Source organism: Streptopelia decaocto (genome assembly GCF_964273445.1).
Source record: "Streptopelia decaocto genome assembly, chromosome: Z".
NCBI classification, from domain to species: Eukaryota; Metazoa; Chordata; class Aves; order Columbiformes; family Columbidae; genus Streptopelia; species Streptopelia decaocto.
Window position 1 is genome coordinate 56,674,282 of NC_138657.1, and position 25,307 is coordinate 56,699,588.

Consider the following 25,307-nt stretch of genomic DNA (forward strand, 5'->3'; position numbering starts at 1 on the left):
AGAGAAGAGATGGTTTCAAATCCCAGTCTCAACAGAGCTAACATATCTCCTCCAGCACTACAGAAACATCTCTCATTTGATCTTATGCATCTTATCTGTACTCACCCCACCCAGGCAAACAAACAAAAAGCAATCTGAATAAAACCCACTCTTGCAAACCAAGCAGTGCAGTAGTCACACCTCTGTTTCTGAGGCTGGTGCTCCTGTAAGATCTCCAAAATGAAGAGATATTTAGGTAGAGGTTTGTTTAAGACACTCATATTACACCTCAGCTTAATTCTCACTTTTGTTTAAGAACTTTTAACCTTTTTTTTATCAGTTCTAGAACAAAGTTAATAGATTATCACAGCCACAAATCCTACTCTATTCTTGTGCTTTCTAGGTACTAAGTCATGCAACACAGGACTCAAAAATGGGCTCAGGTGAGTCATTAGATGGAGCTCAAAAAAAAGAAAATCCAGAAATTTCTTGCTAGTAATTCCTCTCTCCTTATCCTGTAGACCTAATTCTAAATTCAACCCTAAATTTATGGATAAATCTTTCAAAGGTCACTGTCTTCTGGCTTGAGAGGCTAATTTGCTCCAGCTAATCCCAGCACTCAACCATTTCACTCTAAGGACAGACATCTGTGGCACATCTTTTGTGCTGAAAAAACCTGCCAGACACTTGCTAGCTACTGGCTTGGTCATATACACCTTCTAAAAGTGCTCCATTTAATTTAAGATGTATAGATACAAAATTACAGAGTCCAGAGAAAAAAAGCAAGCAAACATTTTATTCACTTGAGACACGCTGTCTTGAGTAGAGTTCAATTTGTAACAGTAGTTAATCATTCACAAACAAAAGAATACAGTTTTAAAAAATAACTCATTTGTTCCTCGCAGCAGAGGATTAAGACATGGTGTACTGGATAAGTGGTACAAAATACATGCTCCATGGAAGTAAATGTATTTCTATTGTGCATTTTTGGAAAACTATATCATTTTAACTTTCATTGTCTTTGTACCTCAGAGGCAAGAATTATTACATAGAAAAGGTCTGTTTCATTTCCCAGTCATCTTTTGAAATGGCTGCATAGTAGTTCTTTATTTAAGGGCATTTTTTTTTTTCTGACGGTGTTGCATCCAGCTAGGACAGATGTTTTCCACTTGCCCACCTGCCCGAATCACAGTTACCAACCACAGACTCCATGTTGCTGATAACAATGGCAGGGTTTCCCCTGGTTTACCTGACAGGCAGAGCTCCTCCTTTACTGTTGTGAGGTTACAAGTGCTGCCAGGCAAACAGCACAGAAGTAACCCTGGCCATCCTGACAATGCAGTTTCAGGGCATGGTTGTGCAAAACAATTGCCGTGGGTCTCTCCGCAGCACCTACCACGTACCCCATACTGCAGCCCTGCCCAGCACCCAACTGGGGGAGGTTTTTCCACCACGCCATGCTCCCACACAGGCAATTGCTGAAGTTGTACAGTTGTTCATGGGAGACAGACACCACAGCCATCTCCATGACACTGGAACAGTACTTACCCCAGAGATCCTGTTATCACCCTTTTGATGGATTTTTGGCTTTTACACATTATATATACAGCTATTATGTGTATGTGTAGTGGATGTATAACACATGCAAGGCAGTGCACGTGTATTGTTTGCAATCATTTATAATCCCCATGCCCTCTGGGGGCTGAACCTATGTGAAAATCCTGCTTTTAAGGAGTTGTCTCTAAAATTACGTGCTGCATTCAGGGGGCAAGGGCATGGCCTTTTACCCCTTGCTCCATCACCGTCCTCTCAGGGCTATCTCCCACCTCCGTTATCCACCCGTGCGGGCGAAAGGCGCCGTGAGCAGCGCTGCAGCGGTGCAGCGCTCGGTTCGGCTCGGCTCAGCCTAGCCCGGCCTAACAGCCCCGGAACGAGCCGCACCCACAGGCCCTGCAGGCCAGGCCCGGCCTAAGCGCGCCGGACCAGGACCTCGCTGCGCTCCCGGCGCAGGCCGCAGGGGGCAGTCCGGGCCTGGCGCCTCTCCTCCGTGCGCAGGCGCCACTGCGAGCCCGCCGCCGAGGGCTGCCCGCCCGGGGACGGGGGCTCCATGCGCTGCCAGGTAGGTGCAGCCTGCCGGCGCCCCTGGGGAGCGGGCCCGGCCAGAGGCAAGGCGGGAGCCAGGCAGGGCGGTGGGGCACCCACACCCTCTCTCCCGGCGGCGCCGGGCGGGCGAGGCCTGGACGGCGGGAGCTGAACCCCGATCGGTGCTGACTGACCGCCCTCCGCCCTCTCCCTGCTCTCCTGGCAGCCGGGACAGGAGCACCGCGACAGAGCTGTCGGCACTAAAAAAAGGCCAAGGAAGGCTTTTGCTCCTGCTCTTTCTGTTGTTTGCTTTGGTGTTTTCAGCTAAGTTAATAAGCAACAGCGTTTTTACCCAGTAGGCCCCGGCCCATTGCCCGGTGTGTTCCCGGCAGGTGTCGGTGCTGTATTTCGCCCGGAGCGCGGAGCTGGCGGGGCTGCGCAGCGAGACGCTATCGGTGCCGCGGCGGATCACGGCGCGGCAGCTCTGGGACGAGATCGTCAGGGTGCACCCCAGGTACGCGGGGAACGCGCTGCTGCGGGGCAAGGTTTAACGGGGCTGCGGCTTTTTTTTGGGAAATACAAATGCAGCGTTTGGAGTTGAGCTGAAACACGCATCAGTCCTTTGATACCGTGAAAACAGTGACAGGTTCTTGGAACCTGCAGCGAGTGCTTTCTGTTTTGTCCGGTTGCAAATGCTGTAGCTTTATATAAAGACTAGGTCAAATAAATGTACCCAAAAGTTCGGCTTGAGGGGTAGTTTATGACTTGAGGCCCGTTGCCCAGGAGGGCCATGGTGCAGTGATTCTGCTGCACGTGAAAACACCTGAGCTGTATTATTAACCTCTGGAGAAGGTGAGGTGTCTGAAGGAGGGACCAAGCACAGCCAGGGCAATAAATAAGAAATTCATTATAATGTGCAGGTGTTGTTTTCAATCACTTATTTTTAACTGTACTCTCAGATGTTGGTCTGAGGTTATGGCACATTTTGGAAGGCAGGTCAGGAAGGGAACTGAAGCCCTGCCACAGGCTCCCAGACACTCAACCCTTATGCAGAGAGGAGGCTCAGCCACCTTCAACCTCCTCGGGGTTGAGAAAAAAAAGAAAAAAACAATGCTGTTGGTTGCATTTCATAGTGAGTCTGGTCCTGAGAGAGCACTGGGCATGCACTGTAAGGACTTCAGCAGTGCTGGTGCCCTGTGGGAACACTGGCAGAAATCCACCCTCAGGTTAAGGCTGAGGTAAGGTGCTCAGTCCTATTGAGTCTGATAGACTAAGGTGCAACACTGTTTTAGGCTGCGTAGCAAAGAAAAATCTATCACAGAGGTTGAGGTCATCAGGATTTAGTGCTGAATGCACTGGAATTTTGGACTTAAGTGCCAAAGTCCTCCTTTAGGCACCACCATTCTTTATTAGATCTAGTCTCAAAGGCTATGAAAAAAAAAAATAACTATTTACCAATGATACCTGTTTCCAAATGAGAAGCTCTAACCAGTTGTTAGAACAGAGACCCTTTCCGCACAGAGAATTGAGACTGAATGTGTTTTGGTAGAGGAGGCAATAGGGAATGAGTGTATTTTATTTTGCAGCTTATTAATGTGGTGTCAGAAGCAGCAGCAGCACCACCTTTGGTTGGTTCCCCATAGTTTGTCAATTTTGTCCATTTATGAATGATGACTTGGGGCGGTACATTGCATGTGCAGTTACTTCACAGTGGCCTTAGAAAATGCTTCTGCTCCTAGCTTTTCTGGAAGAACTCAAAATAATTGTAGGGCATTGACCACAAACTTCTATTCACATTGCTAATGAATATTCAAACTGCAGCGCGAGCGTACTTGACAATGCTCTTCTGTTCCACCCATTTTCCACAATGAATTAACTTGCAAGTGACATTAATTAGAGCCCATCCTTCTAATGAGCACTTCTGTTCCATAGTTGTGCTCAGTTCCTCAGCGGCTTGCTTTACTTTATACAGTCCCTGCCTTCAGTCTGCCCTCTAAGTCAGTGCCACTGTGTTTTGTTCAGCCTGTGCCTTCCCTACTTTTGTCTATCTGGCTGGTAGAAAATAAGATTATTTTTATTTGTACTCTTTTGGCATTCCTACTTGTTTCTAGGCAATACAGCTCTCTGCTGTCTGTAACAAATTGGGTAGTCTCAAACAATAACAGTTATCACTCCTGAACCTTCTGAAGAAAAAGGTTGGCATTCTTTTTCTGATGTCTTACTAGGGTGGCCCTCATACTCACTGGGTGATTTCCCTTATTCATGAAAGTAACTCCCTCTCTCCTGGTATTCAGAGCTGTGGCCTCACAGCAGCATCTCACAGATACAAAATTAGAGAATACATAGAAGATCTGCCAGAAAATGCACCATATCTGCTCTCTTAGTTCTGTTGCCACTCCTTATCAGTAGCAAATTTCAGACCTGTAAGTACAAAAGACCTGAAGCCTCATAAAGTATAAGGTTAGACAAAAACAACTCTTTGACCACTGAATCTTCGAGAGATCTCATGAGCAGCATCCCACGGTGCTTCTTGCCATGTAAGAAAATTGCTCCGGTCCAGCCAGCCTGTATCAGGGGTACATTTGCTTCTAATCCCAAACTGGATGGTTGCCAGCTTCTTGAGTTACGTACCTCTTTGTTTGAAGCTTCTGAAGTGGGTCTGGTATACATTGGTTTGTTCTGGTATAGGCCTATTACAAATCCAATTCCTGACTTCTGAAAATTATACTGAGTTGGTTTCTTCTCAGATACCAGAAGAAAATCCAAGAGTTAGGAGGTCAGTGTTGTGTTTTTGAAAGTGTATTGGAGGCAGAGTTGTATAAGTCTCAGCAGTATTTACCTCAGCTGCCCTAGACTGTGCACCAGTTTGTTGTTTAATGAAATTTCATGGTTAAATGCAAACACTCTATTTAGAAATCTATTTGTGCTCCTGCCAATCCCCTTCAGGCTTGCTGTCATCCGGGATCAAGTGGTTTTTGCTGTTCAGCAGGAATACGTGCTTCTTGGAGATCAGCTCCTGGTCCTGCAGCCTGGAGACGAGGTTGCCATCATCCCACCAATTAGTGGAGGCTGAATCTGCCCAGGTTCTGTTAGGTAGGTATCACTTGCTTACTTTGCTATGGAGTGTCATCTTACGCTAAAATATGTCATGGATTCTGTGCAATGTTCCTATAATATTTTTTTTGTTTAGGTCCTGAGATGTGATTGCAATTCTGTCCCCCCACCCCTGTACTCTTTTGAGAGCATAACTTGCCTTTCCTGCTGGAGACAACCATTGTGCTGACCAGAAACTGCAAGCTGATGCACCCATAAATGATTAACACATATGCAGTAAATGGAAGAAAATTCCCAAAGAGGTCAGGCATTGTTTTGAAGTTGTGGTTTAGGTCTCGTTATTCTTTCATAGTTGTTTCTGGCTGCCAGTAGATACCCAGCTTGCTTAAATAAGATAATAATGAAAAACCTCCTGCCACTTTTTAACAGAAAAGATGATATAGAAAAATAATTGACTGCTGCGTAAAAAAAAAAACAACAATTTTTTTTTTCTGTCAAAGGAACAGGTGTCTTTAGAATAGCGTTTCTTTCCCTGCTTTCAAGTGCCAGTCCATGTATTTACTGCAGCTTGTTCCATTGCTGCTGCTCAAAATACTTCTCTTTGTTCTTAGATGAACTGATGACTGGTTTCTGTGCAGAGAAATTAGAAGTGTCTCCTGTGTCACTGAAACAGACTGACAGTATGAGGACCTAAATGTCCTTGAGAACATAACTGAACTTCAGGATTAGAACTCTAATATCTTTTTTATCAGAAATCTCTGTTTTAAACTGTGATTTGCGAATAAGATAGGTAGGAGGGGCTGACAATCTTACCACAGATTTACTAGCACAGTGGTCCATGCTGTTTGATTGTACTGTCACACTGGGGCCTCAGTGTAGTTTTAGTTTCATCCAACTGAAACAGGCTTTCCTACCAAGAAGGAGCCTGTATGCATTAAAAAACAGGTCATTGCTTGATATTTGCATTCAATATTTTCTCAGCAAGTCTGCTGAGAATTTCCCATGGAGACTGATTTCTTGGGGTGAGGAAGTAGATGGCGTGTGTTTTCTGCATGAATTGGGGCATCAGAACTGGATAAAAGGCAGTTGGCCAATGCTGCTATCACCAAAAACAACAACAGTCTATTTGGTTTCAGCTTTTCTAGTGAGCTATGGATGAAAGTGAAGATGTGCCAAAAGATTTTATCAAGCTAAAGTCTGAAAAGCTCTCTGTAGATGAGGTGTCAGAACTGGTCGTTTCACCATCGTGTGGGGCAGTGTCACTGTTCATTGGTGAGTTTAATATTGCTGAGCTGGATCTCTGGGTGTGTTAATAGTCTAATAAATGGAACCTAGATTGTCCGCACCCCAAACTTGTGCTTCTCAAATAAATACATTCCTGGACTGAAACCAGGATGTTTAGAAAACGTGTTCTGAATAATTTAGAACAACACCATGGCAGCTTTTGAACAGTCGCACTGGACAAAATGGTGAGAAGCTTCCCTGCGGGTGTGGCTGTTCTAGGGCTGAACAGAACAGCAGCTCTGGAGTACAGGACTGCTTGGGAGCGATTCCCTATCCTCTTGGACACAGCTTGTTCAAGATGGGAAGTGGGATGTTGTGGCTATGGAAACCACAGGTCCACAGCTGTATGAAAGCTCCTGCAACTCAGATCTTTGTTGAAAGTACTTCACCCATGGGCTAGTGAAGGTCAAGGCTGATAGCTCTGTCCTGTTGCTTCATGTTCATAGTACAGGTCTTGAAACCCCTTTGTGCTTAAACCTTAGTGTTACTGGGCCCCTAAATACTGAGCACTTAAACATTGCATGTGCAAGTGGAGTAATAACAGCTTAGCAGTTACCACAGAAGATATCTCAGCCTCTGGCGTTACAAACTGCAGACTTCTGTAATTCATGAACTAAATTCTTTATTTTATATTAAAGACATCTCTTGTTTGAAGAATCCCTTTAAACAGCCATGGCAATGGAAGGTTGTTTATATTTGTACAGTGCTGACATTGACTCTAGCAGAAGATCCTGGGGTTTACGCAGTATTTGTATATAATATATAATTGTACAATAAATATGTAATGTAATATATATATATAATAAATATTAATATTTATTTTCTCACTGCTTTTGTTTGATAAATCATTTGTGTTTAGGTACTACAAGAAATAATTTTGAAGGGAAGAAAGTGATTCACTTAGAATACGAAGCATATATTTCAATGGCAGAGACCGAAATAAAGAAAATCTGCAGAAATATTAGACAGAAATGGCCATCAGTCAAACATATTGCAGTGCACCATAGACTTGGGTATGTATGGCCAGATTCCATGCTTCTGCAAGTGGAATACTAATCCTTGTCTTGTGCATGGCTGTGCTTACATAGTTGCAGGACGTGCAGGCATTTTATAAACTGTAATGCAGCAAAGCTGGCTGCAGGATCAAACTTACGCTGCAGAGCGAAGTTTCAGAAGTCATCTATTCAAAAATGTGTGTATTGCTGGAGTCCACATTTAGTCTGCAGGATTGTTGATGCTGGTGTGGCGGTTTGAAAGTGGGGACAGGGGGTTGAGATTTCATTCCAGGGAAGGGGAGGCTGTTGGTTTGTTTTGCCTTTTTAAGGATGTGAAGTTGGCAGCACTTTTTTTTTTTTTTTTTTTCCTTTTCCATTGAGGCGCCACAGAATATTCTTGCTGTCAGACTGAAGTAAAATTACGCCATAGGGAACCTGAAAGCTTAGACCATGGGGAGGGGAGAGGCATGGTAATTGCCAGCAATGCTTGGTGGAGAGCCTCCTACTCTTTGAGGCTTGGCGAAGTAGTATCTGTTTTGTTCAGAACATAGACTACTAGTGTCTGACATAATCTTGAGCCTTCACTGTTGATCAGATTTCTCACTTGAAACTTGCAGGATTTGCAGAGTCTGCTGCAAATGCTTGTTTCCTTTTCTCTCAACGGAAGGAACTTAGGAGGTGATTGCAAAGGGTAATATTAGCTCTGAGGGGTAGTTTCCTTAAATTTCCTTTGTAGTCAACAGAGAGTTTCTCTTGAGGGCAGCTCAAAGCATTTAAGCTTAGATTTTTCCTATCAACTATCTTCCAGAGAAGTCTTACTATAGAGGGAGTGTTGGGAGACAGCTTTTGGTACTACCCTTGTGAGAAGCGAAACAAATCTTTGTGATACTTCTGTTGAGTTTGGAAAGCAACACACCAAGCAGGAAATCAGAATTTGTTAAAAATTAAGTTTCGTTGCAAAATTTACATAGTTTGAGGCAATTAATTTTTTCTTTCATGAATTCTTGGGCAAACCAAGATGTTTTCTTATGTTTTCAGATAAGAACTGGCTGTTCCTAACTTGTTACTGATTTCATGTGCCTTTTGCAAGTTAGCAGTTTTCCACTCTCAATTCCACAGACTTGATTAAAAAAAAAAAAAAAAAAAAAAAAGGAAGAATGGAAGAAAAAAGCCTGTGTCTGGTGGGTTTATTTATTCTAAAGCATGGAATTCTCACATCTGGTACTGATTTTGGTTGTGGCTTGCTTTCTTTTAAAAAGTGTATAATCTTTTGGACATGGCTTGACACTTCCTCAGTATGAATGAGTCAGGAGAGCGTGTGGCCAGAATACTGACGTGACATGGCCACAAGTTCTGGGTGCTCTTGATGTTAAGCATTAGCTAAAGCTGCTGTTGTTCGTCTTCTCTCCTTAGTGTTGTTCCAATAACTGAAGCAAGTGTAATTATTGCAGTCTCCTCTCCACACAGAGCAGAATCCCTTGAAGCTGTAATGTACTGCATCAACACCTTAAAAGCATCTGTCCCCATATGGAAAAAGGTATGTTTGGGGAGAAATGTTAATTTAGGCCTGTGCCATAGTCTTAGACAGCTGGACTAAAGACTGCTGCTGCTCTTAAGGAAAAGAGCTGAAGTAGTACAGGCAGCAGCTGATCCTGATGGGTTGTGATGAGATGCCAATGTCTGCCACCAGTGAGTTTCCTCTAATGCAGCCAGGCCCATATGTAGCAGGTTGGACCCTGCCTTGCCTGTACCATCCAGCTCCTCTTACTTTTAACACCATCCTGGGGTCAAAGGGAAGGAGCCCTGAGTTCTCCACTTAGGAGTGGCAAAGCTCGGTTTTGCACAGGCTTGTGGAAGAACTTTTGAGTCGGCTTTGCTTTGAACAGCGTTGCAGTTTGCAAGTAGAAGTGGCATTTCTTGTCTTTCTGTTTCCTCCACATCCCTGTGGCCTTGAGAAAGCACAAAGCATTAGGCAACAGCACGCAATGAAGGGGTGAGCAGAAGTCCCAAAGCTAGTATGGGCACACAAGAATGTGTGGAGAGATCAGCTCAGATCTAGACAGAGCATCACTACATAACCGCAGTCTTTCATGTAAGTAATGTGCATTACCTCTGCCTTTTCTCCTAGGTAGAACTTGACTTGTGGTAACAGTGATGTTCTCTGCTTTGCTCTACTGTTCTGACACCTCTTTCAGGAGGCTGGAGTTCTGTGGTCTGAGAAAGAATAATCAGGGCCTCAGAGCCCTGCTGAATTCACTGCTTAGGACTGGACTGCTGCTGGGTAGTCCAGTCTGTCCTGAAAATCTAATACTTAATAATATTTTGTTTGTTGTTGTAATTTTAATTTTTATAACATTGACATTTTGTATACACTTAAATACTCTCCTGACAATTATGGTACAGTAGGTTAACATGGCAATGTGTAAAAAGGGCAGTTTCAGACATGAGTTCTGTGTACCCTACACATCTTTGATGTAATTTCTTCTAGATCTCTTTCTTGAATTGACTTCAATATAGATGGGCTCTTCTAAATTTAGTAGGCCTCAGCCCAGGGTTCAGCATCTGCCCACCTGTAAGTCAGTTTGTTCTAAGGATGCTGCCTTCTTTTCTCTTTGTGAGCCAAGCAGTATGTAGTCCTTTTGTGGTCAGTAAATAATGGCAGGATGGCTGTTGAGTTGATTGGCCTGGCTTGTGGCTGTATGAAGCAGACTCCCGCAATATTTCCCATTCTTTGTTTATTTTTGCAGGAGATTTATGAGGATGAATATTCTTGGAAAGAAAACAAGGAATGCTTTTGGGCAAGTTCAGAAAAATAACTGTAGTCTTTTAAAAATAAAGTGTTACTGTTCCTAATAAGCATATGCTGGTTTAGCTTTGAGTTGTTTTTACAGAGAATGTATTATATATGTTTTAAGCAGTTGTAATAGACACTTCAATCTTAATTTAATTAGGACTGGATGAAATGAATGAGTAATAATTAGGGGTTTGAAGTGTTCTTGATTGTCTTTTGAAATCTCTTTGTGCATTAACACAGAGCACGTTTTTAAAAGAATCTCCCCTAAAATTCCTGGTTGCAAAGTGATTAGTCCTCTGTGATCTATACTGCTTTAATGCCTTTGCTTTGGTAGTCTGTGTTCACTGTCTGCATGAGGGGTCACAACAGGACAACTTTTTTTAATCTTAAAAGAAGTCCTGAGTAGTTTAATTTTATATTACCGTAGAATCGGTTTGCAAGCTTTATGCTATTTTGACATTCTTGTAACATGAAAGCTACTTGAAGCAGATTACACATTTTGGTACAGAGAAGAAAATATAAACTATACCCCAGAGTTATTAACTTTTTAGTAGTGGTTATGTTCCAGTAGCTCTGTCTCACAGAAACATTTTTACTGTGCAGATGATACTGCAGGTCCATTGCATTAAAAAAATATGGAGAGACCTTGATTCAAAGTTAGATCTAATACTGTACCAGCAGCAAACTTGCATTAGCAATAACACGCAAACCTGTAACTACTTGATGATGTCTAGACGTTTAATTTTGAAGGAGCTTTTTTTGGCTATGTAATTGTATGGTACTGCAGGAAAAAAAAAAAAAAGACAGCTATTATTACAAATAGGCAACTATAAGTTAAATCAGTTTTAGTAGTTTGACTTTAGACATATTAGGATTCAAACTCATCAAAACGGATTAATTTTTCAAATTAAAGTGAGTCTCTTGAACTTCTTGCAGCTTTTGTATGCACTTATAATCACATTTGTGATTTTGATGCAGTTTTTCTCTTGTTACTGTTTCAAAACTTAGTTAAAAGAGAAGACTGACATAATATACCTGTGATTCCACTGGAAACAATGGGCTGCTCATTTGAGTAAGATATTTTTATTTATATTATTGTACTGTGCCATGATAGTGTTTAGAGGCTGAGTTCAAAGTCCTGTTGTGTATGGCATTTTTACTAAGGCTGAGGGGCAGTTTTATCTAGTCATCATCATCAATGTAGACAAGATAGATATAAAGGAAAGGAAATGACATAAAATTATTTGCTAAAGTTTATATATAATTACACAACAGTTAAGCCTCAGCTGTATAATCAACTTCATTGTGTCTGCAGTAAAAATCTACAAACAGCTGCTAGCTGTACAAAATAAAAGGAGAAAAATAGGTGGTGATCTTTTTCCCCCAAAGTCATCCCACTGTTTTAATACTTAGTGATGGTTAATGTATTTGGATTAAGTAAACTCCAATGAAACATACAGCTTCAGGCAGAAGCATAGTTGAACTGTGCTTATTAACTTACTGATGCACTTTCCTCAGTGGAAGCAAGCAAGTCCTTCCTCTGCAGGACAGCCCTGCCCCTTGTGTGTACATAGACAGCCTCAAAACCATGTGGGGCTTATAATCTAGGCAGAGCTGAGTAAGTTCAAGGTTGAATTGTCCTTTGCTTTGGAGGTTGGAGAGAAGCCTTCTGGTATTTGAATGTCATTTTTAGCAGGAATTGTGCATAATCCTGCCTACAGATTTCTTCCTCTGTCAAATAATTATTTTTGCTTTTCGAAAATAAAGAAATACACAAATTTCCCATTTTGGTGTTCATTTTTCCACATTTGTGTTTGCTGTTACCATGCAACTAATTAGTGTATTAATTTCACAAAAAGAAACAACTAGCTTGCCTTGTAGTGGATGGTTTATAGATGAAGTAAAACCTATGGAGTAGTTGCATACTGGTATCATGCTCTGGTACAGAAAAATGTCGATATTTAGAACAAATTGTACTTGGGGCTCCTTTCTAGTGCTGCAGTCTCCTGGAATATTTCTCCAGGGTGACCTTAAGTGCACCTTCCCCATCAGCAATGCAGCTGGGAAGCAGGGTGCAGAAAAGAAGAGAAAGAATAATTGTGTACTTCCCCACAGTGACCAGGAACAATGAATGGAAGAGATGTTGTACTGAGTCACAGCTGAGTGTTACAATGTGTGTACACTGCCATGGTCAAAACAATGAAATGTCATTTTGTGTCCCTAGCTGTGCGTGAGGCAAGTACTGCTTTGTTCTGGAACAATGATGTATCAGTCTTGTGTAACTTTGGGTTCTTCAGCTGGCATCTAACAGCAAAATGGAAATGCCCCTAGGAGGGATGATGTGCATAATTAAGAGGTAAAATGTATCTCACTGAAATTTTAAGTTCACACTCTGATCTCGGTGTTCCGGCTCCCTCTGTAGGGCTACCCTCGCTGCGAGGGAGATATCGTAAGAAGACAAATAACTCTGTTCTGAGATAGCTGCCTAAGGCTGTGTCTGGAGTGACCAAGAAGTGCTTCCAAATTTCTAGGCCGGGAGATGAATCCCAGCTGTGTCTGACTCTTTGTCAGGGAAAGATGTGGCTGCACATATCCTGCTTTCCACACATGCAGGACTACACTGCTATCTTGTGTTCTGGTGAGATCCCTGAGTGGGATGATAGGCAGCTACCGACCAATATACAATGCAGCCCTAACTTTCTGGGGTGAGTCCAGCTGTTTCTCTGCCATGGCTATAGGAGAGGATAATCCCACTGCTCTGTGGTTCTTCCAGCTGTGTCACAGCATGCTGCAGTGGCGGTGGCTCCAGGTGTTCCTGGGAACAGCTGCTGCAAACCAAAGGGTCATCCTGTGATTCCTGTAGAGTTCTGCCAGATGAGTAGTGTTCATGAAAGGGCAAGAATTTGTCCTGAAAAATATCTTGGTCTTGGCTGGCAACATTTCAATATGCATATGCTGATCATTTTGTCTCACAGAACAGGCATACAGCAGCATTGCTTAATTTTAGTATTTTCCATTCCTGATTTTGGTGTTTCATTCAGTTCTCAAGAGAAGCTCAGCTTGATGCATACTATGAAAACAGTAGCTGATGGGTTGCCATGAAATAAACGGTGGGGGATGACTGTGTTATAAGGAGCCTACCCAGGAGATGGCAGCCGAGAGACGGCTGTTCCGGAAGAGCAGCTCCCAGCCTGCCCAGGTGCTGGCTGCACCGGCAAACACGGGTGCTCACTTCGGCTGTCAGTCATGGAACTGCCACTGTCACACTCAGGAATGAAGCCTTTAGATTGCTCAACTTCCCGCTAAATTTTTTGCGTTTCTCTTAGCTCACTTTCCCCAGAGCTGTTCAAGGAATTTTTAGTTTTATTGACAAATGTGTTCATTTGCTCCATCAAAAACACTAAAAAAAATGCTAAAACTAATTATTAACAAAGTAAAAATAAGTAATTGATCGTAAATGGGGGCAGAAAGGTGACTTACAGGATAGAACTCAACTTATTATGAGGCTGTTAAAATTATGTACACTTTACTGTCTTTAAAGGCAATAAAAAGTTGAGGCAATTAGCGATAGATTTTGAGATGTATTTTCATACCTTTGTTTTCTTTACTCTTTAAATCAAAAGCATTTGTTGTACCTCAGTTTGGATATAAAGGTGAATACACACAAGTCAGTCTATAAAGAAACTGGCTTTCAGTTCTGCAGAACACTGACACTTGGTGGAAGATGGAGTTTTGTGCCTTAAGATTAGGGTCATCTGATTCTTATTATGAAAGTGTTAAAAATTGGTAGTCTGAATGTTTATGTACCACTGTTAAAAGTATGGAGGAGTTGAAAGTGCGAAAAAAAAAGAAACCTCTGTGCAAGTGGCTAGTTTTCAGGTGGTCACTGCCATGACTGTCTTCTATTCACAGCCAAGTTCCTCCCTCTCTTCCTTTCCCCCTGTACTCCAGCTGAAATATTGCATTTGGCTTTATTTTTCTGGTGGGGAGTAGCCAGAGCTGGTGTCAGGAGATGCTCCTGTTGACCCATTCTGTACACAGTATAAAGTACAAGGCCTAAGACTCAGAATATGGTGTAACTGTACATGCCATCGATGATAACCTCATGTTTATAGGAAGGCCTGAGCATGGTAAGGTTTTAACACCAACTATTCAACCAGAGCTATTCAGATATAGATATTTTGCACTAATAAGACTGGACTTACACTACAATATAGCTTACTGGTAGTGTTATGGTTATAACCTACAAGACTTCAAGTGTACGTTCTTTGTATACCCAGCAGAGTCATTGTCCCCTTAGAGTTTTCACTGTGTGCTACTGGAACAAAGACATATTTGGCCCTATTTTATGTAGTGCTTTTTCAGTAGCATTTCTTCTCTTTAGGGTGCTGTTTAAAAATACACGAGTCTGTGTTCAGCAGTATTCTTGTTTTTATTGGAGTAACACCGTTAGGCCTTCAGGTAGGCACCACAGTGATACAGTCCATGCTCTCATAGAGCTTACATGCTAGCTTTCAGAAGTCAGCTTGCTTATAAATTCTGGTGTACATCCCCAATCTATACATAGGCTCATATGAAACTAACTGTGATTTTGGACTTGATTCTAGTACTTCAAGAAGTCAGCAGCTAGATTTCAAGACCAGAACCACATATAACTTGAGTTTGCTGAAGGTATTCCTGACTTCTCTTGCTGCAAGCACAAACAGAAGCACATGCTGAAGCTCAACATTTCAGAGTATTATTTCACCTGTAATGTGCTGGTTTAAAAAAGTAAAACTAAAAAACCCAAAACCCAACCCCTTGCGCATAATACAAAATATACATAATATTTCCAGCATTATTTCCGGCTGTGCCAACTTAAAAGTGCAATAAACTCACTCATTACAAAAACTGAATTAGCAATTTAAGTATTAATTGTAAAAGAAAAATAAACTAGTAACTTGAAGTGGTTAGGATACAAAAACTTCACCCATTGCTATGCCTTCCCTTTATTTTGGGAAAAAGTATTATGTCCAGGCTGGGGGGAAATCCTGTTGTCTGGGACAAAACAAAACGCAGTGAAGACAAGTGAATTGAATAATTGCTACCTAATTGATAAACTGTAAATCCCCAAAGAAGCTGGATGTCAGATATTGACCTGTACCTCCCACCAACGGTGGAAGAAGGAAATCTGGCCAAATGCCTGAATTTCCCTTACAGGCAGCACCAGAAATGAAAGATGTTGCCATCTGCTGCGTTGTGAAATTTCCCCTCTGGCCTGGCGTGCATGACCCTGGTTATGTAGGAGCTTTCCACACGTACACGTGTAGGGTTTTGTTTTCTCCCTCACAAGTTTATACAAGAATTGAGGCAGACAAGTTTTTATCTTTACTTTCAGAGCATTTGCCCTCAGAGTTACAAGTCAGGAGCTTATTCTTTTTCCTTTATGGTTGTTTTCTTTCACTTTTTACATAATTATTTTGGTCACAAACTCAGCTTATTTGACAATCGAGACCAGAATCTGGATTGTTTTTCAGAATGTAGAAAAACCTCCACCCTAAAATGTAACATTTCGTAGATACAAAATAAATCCAAAACACATACAAAACTACACTGAGCACAATCCATCTCCATCTGTCACTGCAAATGATGCTGTTATTTGCCAAAGAGATGGTTGGCTCCTGACTGATTACTGATTAAAAAGGACAGAGTAAAACTTTCAAATGTGCTCAAGCCTAGGTTTTGAAGAGCCTCTCAGAAAATAATCTGAAAGGTGCCTAAGCATAATTACAATCTAGCTTTGGGAGAAAGAAAACATGACTTCATGTTCTGTATCAGGCACATTTAAATGCTTCACTCTTCAAGTAAGTCACCTTGAATTGGAAACAATCTCACTTGCATGGCAGCGGACATAAGGACAAAACAGAGATCTTCTCTTGCTATCTATTATAAGCATAACCGCCAGCCATGAGAGAAAGGGAGCCAAAAGGCCAGTTCCCCTGACTGTTAGCAGTCTAACAGCGTGGGCCTTTTCATTAAAATCAGGCAGCGTAACGGCATGTGATAAACTTTAGTCGTGTAGCCAGTAGAAAGTCACCCAAGTGTTGTGCTCAGAGCTCCTTCCAGAGCACTACAGTACTTTACTATATAAAATATAAGTTAATCAAGACATGAACACATGGGACCAAATAAAATGTGACAGATAAAGGAGGTCATACTGAACTTTGGTCTCCTGGAGGGCACTGAGATGCTAAAGAAACAAGTGCAGTATACAATTTGCAGAGCTTAGATCTTCACTGTCCTCTGCCCTGATGTGCATGCTTCCGTAGTCATCATCCCCTTTAGTTCACTGCATGCTCTTAGTCTTGCAGAATCTTTCAGTACAGAATACAAGGCAAGATCTTGACTGTCTTCCCTATTTCCATCAAAAGCTAAACTGGTGTCAGAGGGACTGTGAGCATAAAGCCCAGTGTAACACTAGTGGTAGTGCTTCTCAACATGAAATCTGAAAATCAGTTACAGCATTGCAGAGAACATGTTGTCAGTGATTATGAAATTCATATTTTCTTCTCGGAGAGAAAGTATGCAGAAGGCAGTTATACATACCATTTGGCAATACTTCCCCAAAACAATGTACTTCAGTAATTTAGTTGTGACCTTAATGCAAGGAATATGGTGAACTTTTGGAACAGTTTGCCCATCCAGTTTTCCTGTAGCACTCAGACAGACATCTTCATATGCAGCTCCCACTTTATAGATCAGTTAAGACTGATCAGTTAGTTGGTGCAAATTATTTTTCTAAAACAATGAGCTAGTCAATGAAAAAATGAGTTTTCTTCTCCCAGTCTGGAAGCGTTATTCACCACACATTCATCATCAACTTAATAGAAAATGTCCTTTACACATATGGTACTTGTCAACTGAATTACGAACTGATGCTGCTCCACAATAATCCAAAACAAATTGCTCTTGTTTCACTCTGCAGTGGATCAGGAGAAGGGCTGCTGGCACAATAGGTTACTGTAAACTCCGGACCTGCCAGTTCTAAGGGCTAAGTTTGTTTGAAAGGCAAAACTTTATAAGAAAAGGCATTATAAATCATTTTTGAAAAACACAAACTGTCCTGCAGTTACTCTTACAATAGAGTAGAATCTGTAAAATATTTTCATCTATAAAAAGACACTTTCATTAAAAATGTTTAAATGTTACTAAGTTTTAAGGCACTCCAGCTGAAGAACTGATTTGATCACAACTACTGTTGGTGGCTCAGATCTCCTCTCTTTATCCCCGTAACTCATCTTCTTCAGTCTTTGTCCTTTGTGAGTTCTGCAATTTCATCAACATCTTCTATATCCTGTGTCATTTTCTCATACTGTCTCTTGAAGAAGCCAAGCTGTAAAAAGTACAGAAGCAACACCACATCACAGTCAGCCATCAACAGTTAAATTTCTCAGCTAAGCTAAATAGTGTAATGGTAGAAATACATAAAGCACATATACAGGCTTGATTTGTAGATGATTTCTAACTGTGAAATGAAAGGACCTTGGCGTCAAACCCTGTCTGGTGCAACTGAACACCAGAACAGCAGTGCTGTGTAGCCAGTTGTCTCCTTACCAAGATACAGACATCTCAGGCTGCCTTGGTATGCCCAGGAGCCCTTCAAGCACATGGTATATAGAAAAACTTTTCTCTCCCCTTAAGCTAGATGACTTTTTGCCCTTCTCTGTTCTCTTTTTGTCTGTTCAGTGTATATTCTTCTCCTCCTTGCTTATAATCCCCAGCTTTGCCCACCAGGAATATCATGGGAGTTTGTGGCCTAGCTGGAGAGTTATGGAAGGAGGCAAACAGTGTCAAAATGAAAAAAGTAAACGCCACAGCTCCTGTTTTGAAGCATTGGAAACTCATTTATCATCTTCACATTGGCAAATGCTATGGGGCCTCATTTCAGAATTTTGATTTTTAAAGCCCTTCTAAAGGCTCCCACTGAAGGCACAATGACAATGCAATGTTATTCATACCACCAAACTACATGTGCAGTTTTGTTCAGCACCAGAGAAGAGAGATTGCAAAGAAAATAGCCCAAATGTGTTTATCCCTTACTGGTTTTCTTTTTAAGAATATAAACGCCTACTTACTTTCCACAAAACGGCAACCAACACTAACAGCAAGAGGAGTCCAGCCAAAATACTGCCAATCACAACACCAACTGGTATCTCAGCTTTCTCATCTGGCTTCATTATTGTAACTGGGATCTGAAACAGAGGGATTGTGTGTCAAAGGTTAACATTAACTGCACGTAAAGTAGGATTTGTAAACCAAATACTTGACTAATCAAGAATAGTGGGACTGCACACATTCTAGGATCACTGACTGGAACACACCAGGCAATTACAGCCTTTTCACTGCTACCTGGTTATAGCACTTTCACAGGTACTTCCTTGCACCACCATGGCATATGGCATTGCCAGCTAAGGATTAGGGCCCTCATCACTGATGGTTGTACACCACAGGCAGAGAAGCAATCTCTTCTTGCCAACCTCCTGCCTCCCCGGTAACAGGAGGTCTTTCAGAGTTGTTCCCATAGTGCGCGGACACACCATCAGTAGTTAAGACAGACATGCTTATGTGCTGCCGAGGAATAGCCTGGTGTAGAGCCCCATCTGCTCAAAACAGACTTCTGCTGCATCAGCTGGAGAAGAACTACTTCCTACTGAGCACTGTCAGAGCCTGTTATGTGTGGTGAGCAGCTGTAGGAGGCAACACTAATCATGGAAGCCAGACAGCATCATGCGCTCACTGTGTCTGCTGAAATCTCTTCCCTCCTGCTGGGCACGTACCTCTGTCTCCTTTGCTGTTCCTGCCTTCTGGGAAACCACTAGGAATTTGTTAATCTGTGTTCTCCTGAGTGAACTGCATGACTTTGCTGTAAGATGTATGAGTCAAACAGCAGTGTTTCTAGCACACCTATGCTTCCTGAACTACAAGCAATACCAGAGAGCTCCCAGAACAGCATACTGTGTCTGGAAGTTAGTTTTCAGGTGATACCCTATCTAGTAGGATTGAGTATGACCATCTATACAGCTACGTATAACATAGTTGCTCAGGGAGATATTGTTGTAATATTTATGAACTGTCAAATCTTTGGATTTAATCTTGGAATGACATACATTTAGCATTAAGGTTTTTTCCTTCCTGAAACATGATAAAAGAAGTCACGTTGGTTTATTTTTTCAGGGTTGCTTGCTCAGCACATTTGTCTGGTGTAATTTAATCTTCAGCTTTCTGGGAAACTTGCACTGGACTGACATCTCAGTGATTTAAGTCATTTCTGCTGGAAGGCTTCAATGTTGTGCTAGGTGTGGCTATATGTATTCATTTCATTGAGGCAAGCAGGCTTTGTGTATTTCCTAACTAAATGACCATAAAGATGGTTATAGCAGGTTAATGTTCTGTCCTCCAGCTGGCAGTCCTTTCCAGCTTGGAAAAAAAATCTGAAAGCTTTTATGCAGATACCTAAGCAGCTTCCCCACATAGCATCACAAGGCAATGTTAATTCATTTGGCCACACAGCAACCCAGCTCATCCAAACTGAAGAGCCAGTATCCTATGTGTGTGCAGTTTGCCTAGTAGTGCTTTCTCCATTAGATTACCAGTTAAGTGGCACTGTTGGGAGAGGTAAATTAATGCCTAAGAATACATATCTTCCCTGAAGTCAAACTGTGGTCAGTAAGACACCACGGCTGGGATTCACCTCATCTAGTATTATATTCACAATGGAAAAGGCTTCCAATGGAAAAGCGTAGGGGCTTTTAAAGCCTAATTCATCCTACTTGTTTTCATTATCGTCTTTAAAACGAGATGGATTGCATCTCAGAAATACCTATTTTTTCAACCGATTAAGTTTTATAGAAGGGCTAACTCTGATGTGGATGCCTAATGTAAATATTAAGTTGGATGAATCCTACCACCCCCATCAAAAATAACAGGGTAACTAGGGAAATAAACTCAGATTGCCTCTGCACTGTCCTGTTCCCAAGGAAGCATGAAAGGCAAAGTCTGGCTATCACTGCTGACCAGCCAAGAAGTACATGCAGTGATGGCTAATGACTCCATCACTGAAGTGTGAAAGTAAATTGTCTGCCCTAGGGAGAGTGTGCCTCCACCAGCTGGCACATTTTCCTAGACTTTGCACAGGGTGAGAGGCTGTCGAGTATGGATCAGGCTGTAAGCCTCCCCAAAAGCCACCATGTTTCTTAGGAGTCCTGTGGATAACTTTCAGGGTCTGTTCAGCCACTTCTGCACTGCTGTAAAATTCCCAGCTGCAGATGTTTCAATGGCTGGCTGAGGAATTACCTTTTATTACTATTTGTCAACAGACTTAATCAACAGTGATTTGAATAATTAAATTCTGGTTCTCCTGAAATCACCAACAGAAACACTGGTAATGCAGATTTGGCCGCATCATGCTCCAACTGTGGAAAAACACCTAGAAATACATGGTTTATGAGCTACTTAAAAAGCCTGTGCAATTAATTGGAATATTTGCGTTGTGTATTAATGAATTTCATCTCCTAGAAGAAATACTACTATGCCACAAAGCTGAGGCATTCAGCACACTTCAAATACAGGCATGTAGCTTTTCTGCAAAAACATGGCATTATTTCCAGTACTACACATACATTCCCTTTGGTTCTTCAGGCATTGGAGGTTTCCCTGAATACAAAAGGGTCTATTCAGAGGCTCTTCACAAGAATGGAGTGATTCATGAGAAAACAATGACAAAAATAGTACTGAATTATAGTCTTACTTCCCCATAGAGATAGATAAATCTATACTGTCTTCATACATATTTAGTTTAACTGAATTTTCCATTGCCTGTGAACCCGCTATGCTACACATTCTCACAGGTGTTTGACTCTCTTACTAACTTGTATGTTGGTTTTCAATGGCCTTAGTTATTTTCATGGATAAAAGAGGCTGGTAAATCCTGTAAAAATAAATCTAAACTTAGTATTGCAAATCTATCTCTAGATAGGCCAAGAGAGAACAAGGTATCTTTTTATTATTTATATAACAGCACCACAATGCTAATATATTCTTCAAGTGTTGTTTATGTTTCTGTATAGCAGATGGAAACCTTGGGAGAAGGATTCTACACTAATACAGTGATGGTCTGGAGACCTTTCTTGAGATTAGCTGTGTCCATATTGTCTATATGACAGCCATTCCAAACGCAAAAAAAACCCAACATTCCACATTCTTTTACAAATGAGATTAAGTATATTTGCTGGAGACCTGTGCCAAACATCTGTCCACTAACTTCAAACCAAATACACTTACAGAAGTAAGACCATAAATGAGATTTGCAGAAGTGTTACCCAGAGCTCATTTATCTACAACAACTAATTCTGTTCCAAAAAAGAAGTCAAAATTTTCATCTTTTATGAACAGGAAGTTGAACGAATTTCTGAAGTTTCTAACTGAGTTTTGCTGATAGTTCTACAATCTATTTGAGATCTACAGATTTTGATTAAGTCTGTTTATACAGCAGTTGGCTGAAATGAAAACATTTGAGTAACTTAAGGGAGATATTATATAGCCAAAAGGATACATTAATTCAACATAATCAAATGTCATCAAAGTTTGTAATTTGCTATGTACTCCTAAAGGACACTGAAAATTAGATATTATCACTTTAATGCAGTAAAAGAGAAGTTGAAAAAATATACTTATCTATCACTTACAGTTAGGGTATTCTCTCGAATTATAAATAACTCAGGATTATGTGTATCAATTTTTGCATCTGTAGAGAGTTTTAATGTCTGGAAAGATAACTGAAAAAGAAGATAAAAAACCTGTAAATCTCAATGACATGGCATATCAATTAGAATGCAGACATCCTAAAATAATTTTCTTTCTTTGAAATGAAGAAGACTTCAGACGCACAAAAAAAATCACAGTATAAAGAAAATTAAAATGATGTTTTTATTTTTCCCAAGCTAACATGCCTATGAAAGTAATAATGTATCAGTAATCAGATTTAATTTTGCTGTTCTTACTTAGCAAGGAAACTGGAGAACCGGCCTTTTTTTTTCTGGAACACATAGTTCAAGCAAAACAGAGGAATTTTATTATATACCAATTTTTATAGCTATTTCAAAGCTGCCACTACTGCTAGCAGTGAAGACATGGGGGGAAAAATAACAGTAAGAAAGGGAGAAATATCTCAGCAATGAAAGACACATGGGGATACATCTCTGGCCTCTGAAAGAAATGGAAACTGGATGTTCTTTCCCTTTCCCCCCCCACATCACCTCTATCCAATGCTTCTGTTTTTCCCCATTTATTTTTTCCTATCACTATCTGTTCCTCTGCACTGCTCAAATTCTGACATTGCTCCCTCAGCTTAAAGAAAGAACCGGACAAAAATATTAAGCCAATTCCTATTTGAAAAGGGATCTTGAGCCAGATCCCACTTCACTCTGTGCCTGTGTTGAGAGGCAGAGGAGTGTGTCTGTGCAGCCACCACCAGCTCACCACAGGTCTTCTCCACGGGCACAGGCGGCTCTGCTTCCCGCAGCACCTCCCCGAACAGCACAGGAGCGCTTGCCAGCCATCCCAAATGCAATGCCTGTCTGTCATTTTGCTCTGTCATTCTGCCTCCACAGACATTTCCCTGTGGCAGGGCCAGGTAAGATGGGCTTGGCACAGGGAATGTAAGGAACCGTGGGTCCACAGCAGCCCATGCACACCAAATTGACAGTCCCTGTAGCATATTGTCATCGCATGACTGCACTGTGGCCGTCTGCCCAATTAGTCTGTCCTGTGCTCCTCAGTGTTTAAAAACCTGCCTGCAACTATTCAAAGTTCTTTTTAAATTCCTAAACACATCTTTCTTTGCTTTGTTTAGCAGGTATCAGCAAGCTTGCTATCCCCTTCTTGGACAATGACTGCCATTAAATAAAAAGGCTGATGTCCTGCACTATCGAGTGACTGCAAGATTATTTGCACTGAACATTGACAATCAAATAGAAAATAACAAAATGAGAGATGAGAGGAAAACTGTGACAAGCAATCTTTCCATCCCATCTCTCCTGCAATGACTGCAACATTTCGTTCAGGTCTCCACCTTCTGTGTACTTGACAGCACTAACAAGTGGTCTTCACCCAGCTGATTTGAAAAATACAAACTTTAAAGACAGACAGATGCTTTGCTTCACACAATTGCATAAGTATATTACATTATCAATCTGACCTTTTCCTTTTGAGCTGAATACTAAAGCTGACAACAGCCCTGCTGTTAAACGTCAATACCTGCCATAAGCCTCGCCAGACAAACTAAGAGACTGCGTCATGTTCCTGACACTAGGCAAACCCAGGACTGCAAGACTGATTGGTTGCCTAGCTAAGAAGCAAACATGGTCTCATTTCAAAAGTCTGGTAATTCATGATGAGTTATATCCTGGAGGACACATGGTAATTTAAAATGGGAGAATCAAGATATTATTGATGGATATTTTTAAACATCCTTGACACCAACTCTAATAAAAAAGAAAAAATAAATTTCCACACTTTTTCTAACAAATAAAACTGGCAGCACTAGCAGGCTTTTGATATTGATGTGACTTAAAATGATCACTACATAGGCTGTGATGTTCGAAAGCTAAAAGCAACATTATTTTCCAGGCAATGACGATACTGTACTCTGCTGTCCTGTACTGAGTTTTGTGGAAACTATAGCTCCCCTTGAATGAATTTAGCAGATGCAGAAAATGTTTTTTTCAGCTGTGAAAATTGCATTATCACAGAATTTTCTTAAGCTCTGTGCACACAACAATGTAAAATAAAGGAAGGTCTTTCTAGATTGGAAGGTCTCTTTACTGAACTTTGAAAAAAATCAGGAGTTAGAAAATTTTGAGTACTGGATCCTTCATGAAGATGCAGCTGATACTCACAGCAGCAAAGGTTCCGTTCCAGATTCTGGTGGACACATTCACAAAGTACTCTCCCTTCAGCATAACATCTTCCAGTTTGCATGCGATGGTGCTGCACTTCACATTCTTACAGTTCTTCCACAGAAAACAGGAAGGAGACGCAACAGCATGCATTAAAAATACACTTTAACAAATGTTCTTTTAACATCTAGATTTTTTGCTCTAGCCTTTGTCAATCTGTGCATACAAATTAAGTGCTTGCAGGCTGTGAAGAATATGCAAGTTTTCTTCTATCTAAGGCAGATGCAGTATGTATGAGAACATCCATAGGCTGCACTCCTGCACTGTGAATGAGAAATGCCACCCCCACCACAGCTGTGCCCCCCTGTCCTGTGGTACTGCAGCCCTGAGTCTTACTCACCAGTTCTTTAGAAGCTCTGAAGTTCTCTTTTGTGAAAGATGGAGAATAAGGTCTTTTCCCTATTTGCAGTGGATTTGTCTGAGCTTGACAAGTAACACCTCTGGCCTAGGAAATATGTCAGGAATGAAACTGGATGACACCACACTCAGGAGTTTATAGTCATTATAATAATATATGTTTCTGGGATGAAATGGTGGTGGCAAAGGTTAGATTGTGGAAACTACAAGACTGCATGTGGTTTTGGTCAGAACTAAACATGTCTTACAGTATTTTTTTTCTGTCTAGACTGACGTGAAGGTTTTGTCCCAATCAAAAAATTCCATTTTTACTATAACCTTCCCAGGAACTTGGCAAATAACCTGGCTGAATAGTTCCAGGGTCATATGAAAAGTCAGGCCTGGACCATAAAGATAATCCACATCTGCCAAGCAATAGACTACTGTACTGGTGATATCGTGGTCCTCCCCCTTCCCTTTATGGGAAAGAGACAAGGAAAAAGGGCATAGATTCTCTGAATCTCAGTCATACTGTGAGGGAAATAACTGATGTTTATGGTACTGATTAAACCCCAAAATACAGCAGTTGATGTAATTCAGTGATCACCTGATCTGTTGTGACAGCCGTTATATACATCAGTGGGTTGTCTTTGCTGGTCAGTTCTGGAATATAGATTTTTACAGATGCCATCTTTACTGGGATACTTCCTGTTGTTACCTGCAAAGCAAGTAACTCACAAGTAATTCAGGTAGTTATACTCAAAAATGCATGAATTAGTGGATATAGCA

The 25,307-nt window shown here is 41.3% G+C and overlaps 2 protein-coding genes across 2 annotated transcripts in view; one reads left to right on the plus strand and one right to left on the minus strand.

Moving 5' to 3' along the window:
* Positions 1 to 412: 412 nt before the first annotated feature.
* MOCS2 (molybdenum cofactor synthesis 2) lies at positions 413 to 11,973 on the plus strand (the record flags this gene model as incomplete). The annotated part of the gene is made up of 7 exons (XM_082074199.1): positions 413 to 422; positions 1,903 to 2,098; positions 2,421 to 2,575; positions 5,008 to 5,154; positions 7,259 to 7,412; positions 8,808 to 8,931; positions 10,142 to 11,973. 7 exons carry the CDS (start codon positions 413 to 415, stop codon positions 10,208 to 10,210), a joined length of 855 nt encoding a protein of 284 aa, XP_081930325.1. The 3' UTR covers positions 10,211 to 11,973.
* Positions 11,974 to 15,617: 3,644 nt separating this feature from the next.
* ITGA2 (integrin subunit alpha 2) overlaps positions 15,618 to 25,307 on the minus strand; it is a 70,776-nt gene continuing 61,086 nt past the window's right edge. Inside the window, exons 25-30 of the mRNA XM_082074097.1 lie at positions 25,126 to 25,236; positions 24,523 to 24,627; positions 24,123 to 24,236; positions 21,912 to 22,001; positions 18,303 to 18,419; positions 15,618 to 17,560 (exon numbers count right to left, since the gene is read on the minus strand). Of these exons, the coding sequence (XP_081930223.1) occupies positions 17,471 to 17,560; positions 18,303 to 18,419; positions 21,912 to 22,001; positions 24,123 to 24,236; positions 24,523 to 24,627; positions 25,126 to 25,236 (627 nt within the window). The 3' untranslated portion in view covers positions 15,618 to 17,470. The remainder of the gene's footprint in view (positions 17,561 to 18,302; positions 18,420 to 21,911; positions 22,002 to 24,122; positions 24,237 to 24,522; positions 24,628 to 25,125; positions 25,237 to 25,307) is intronic.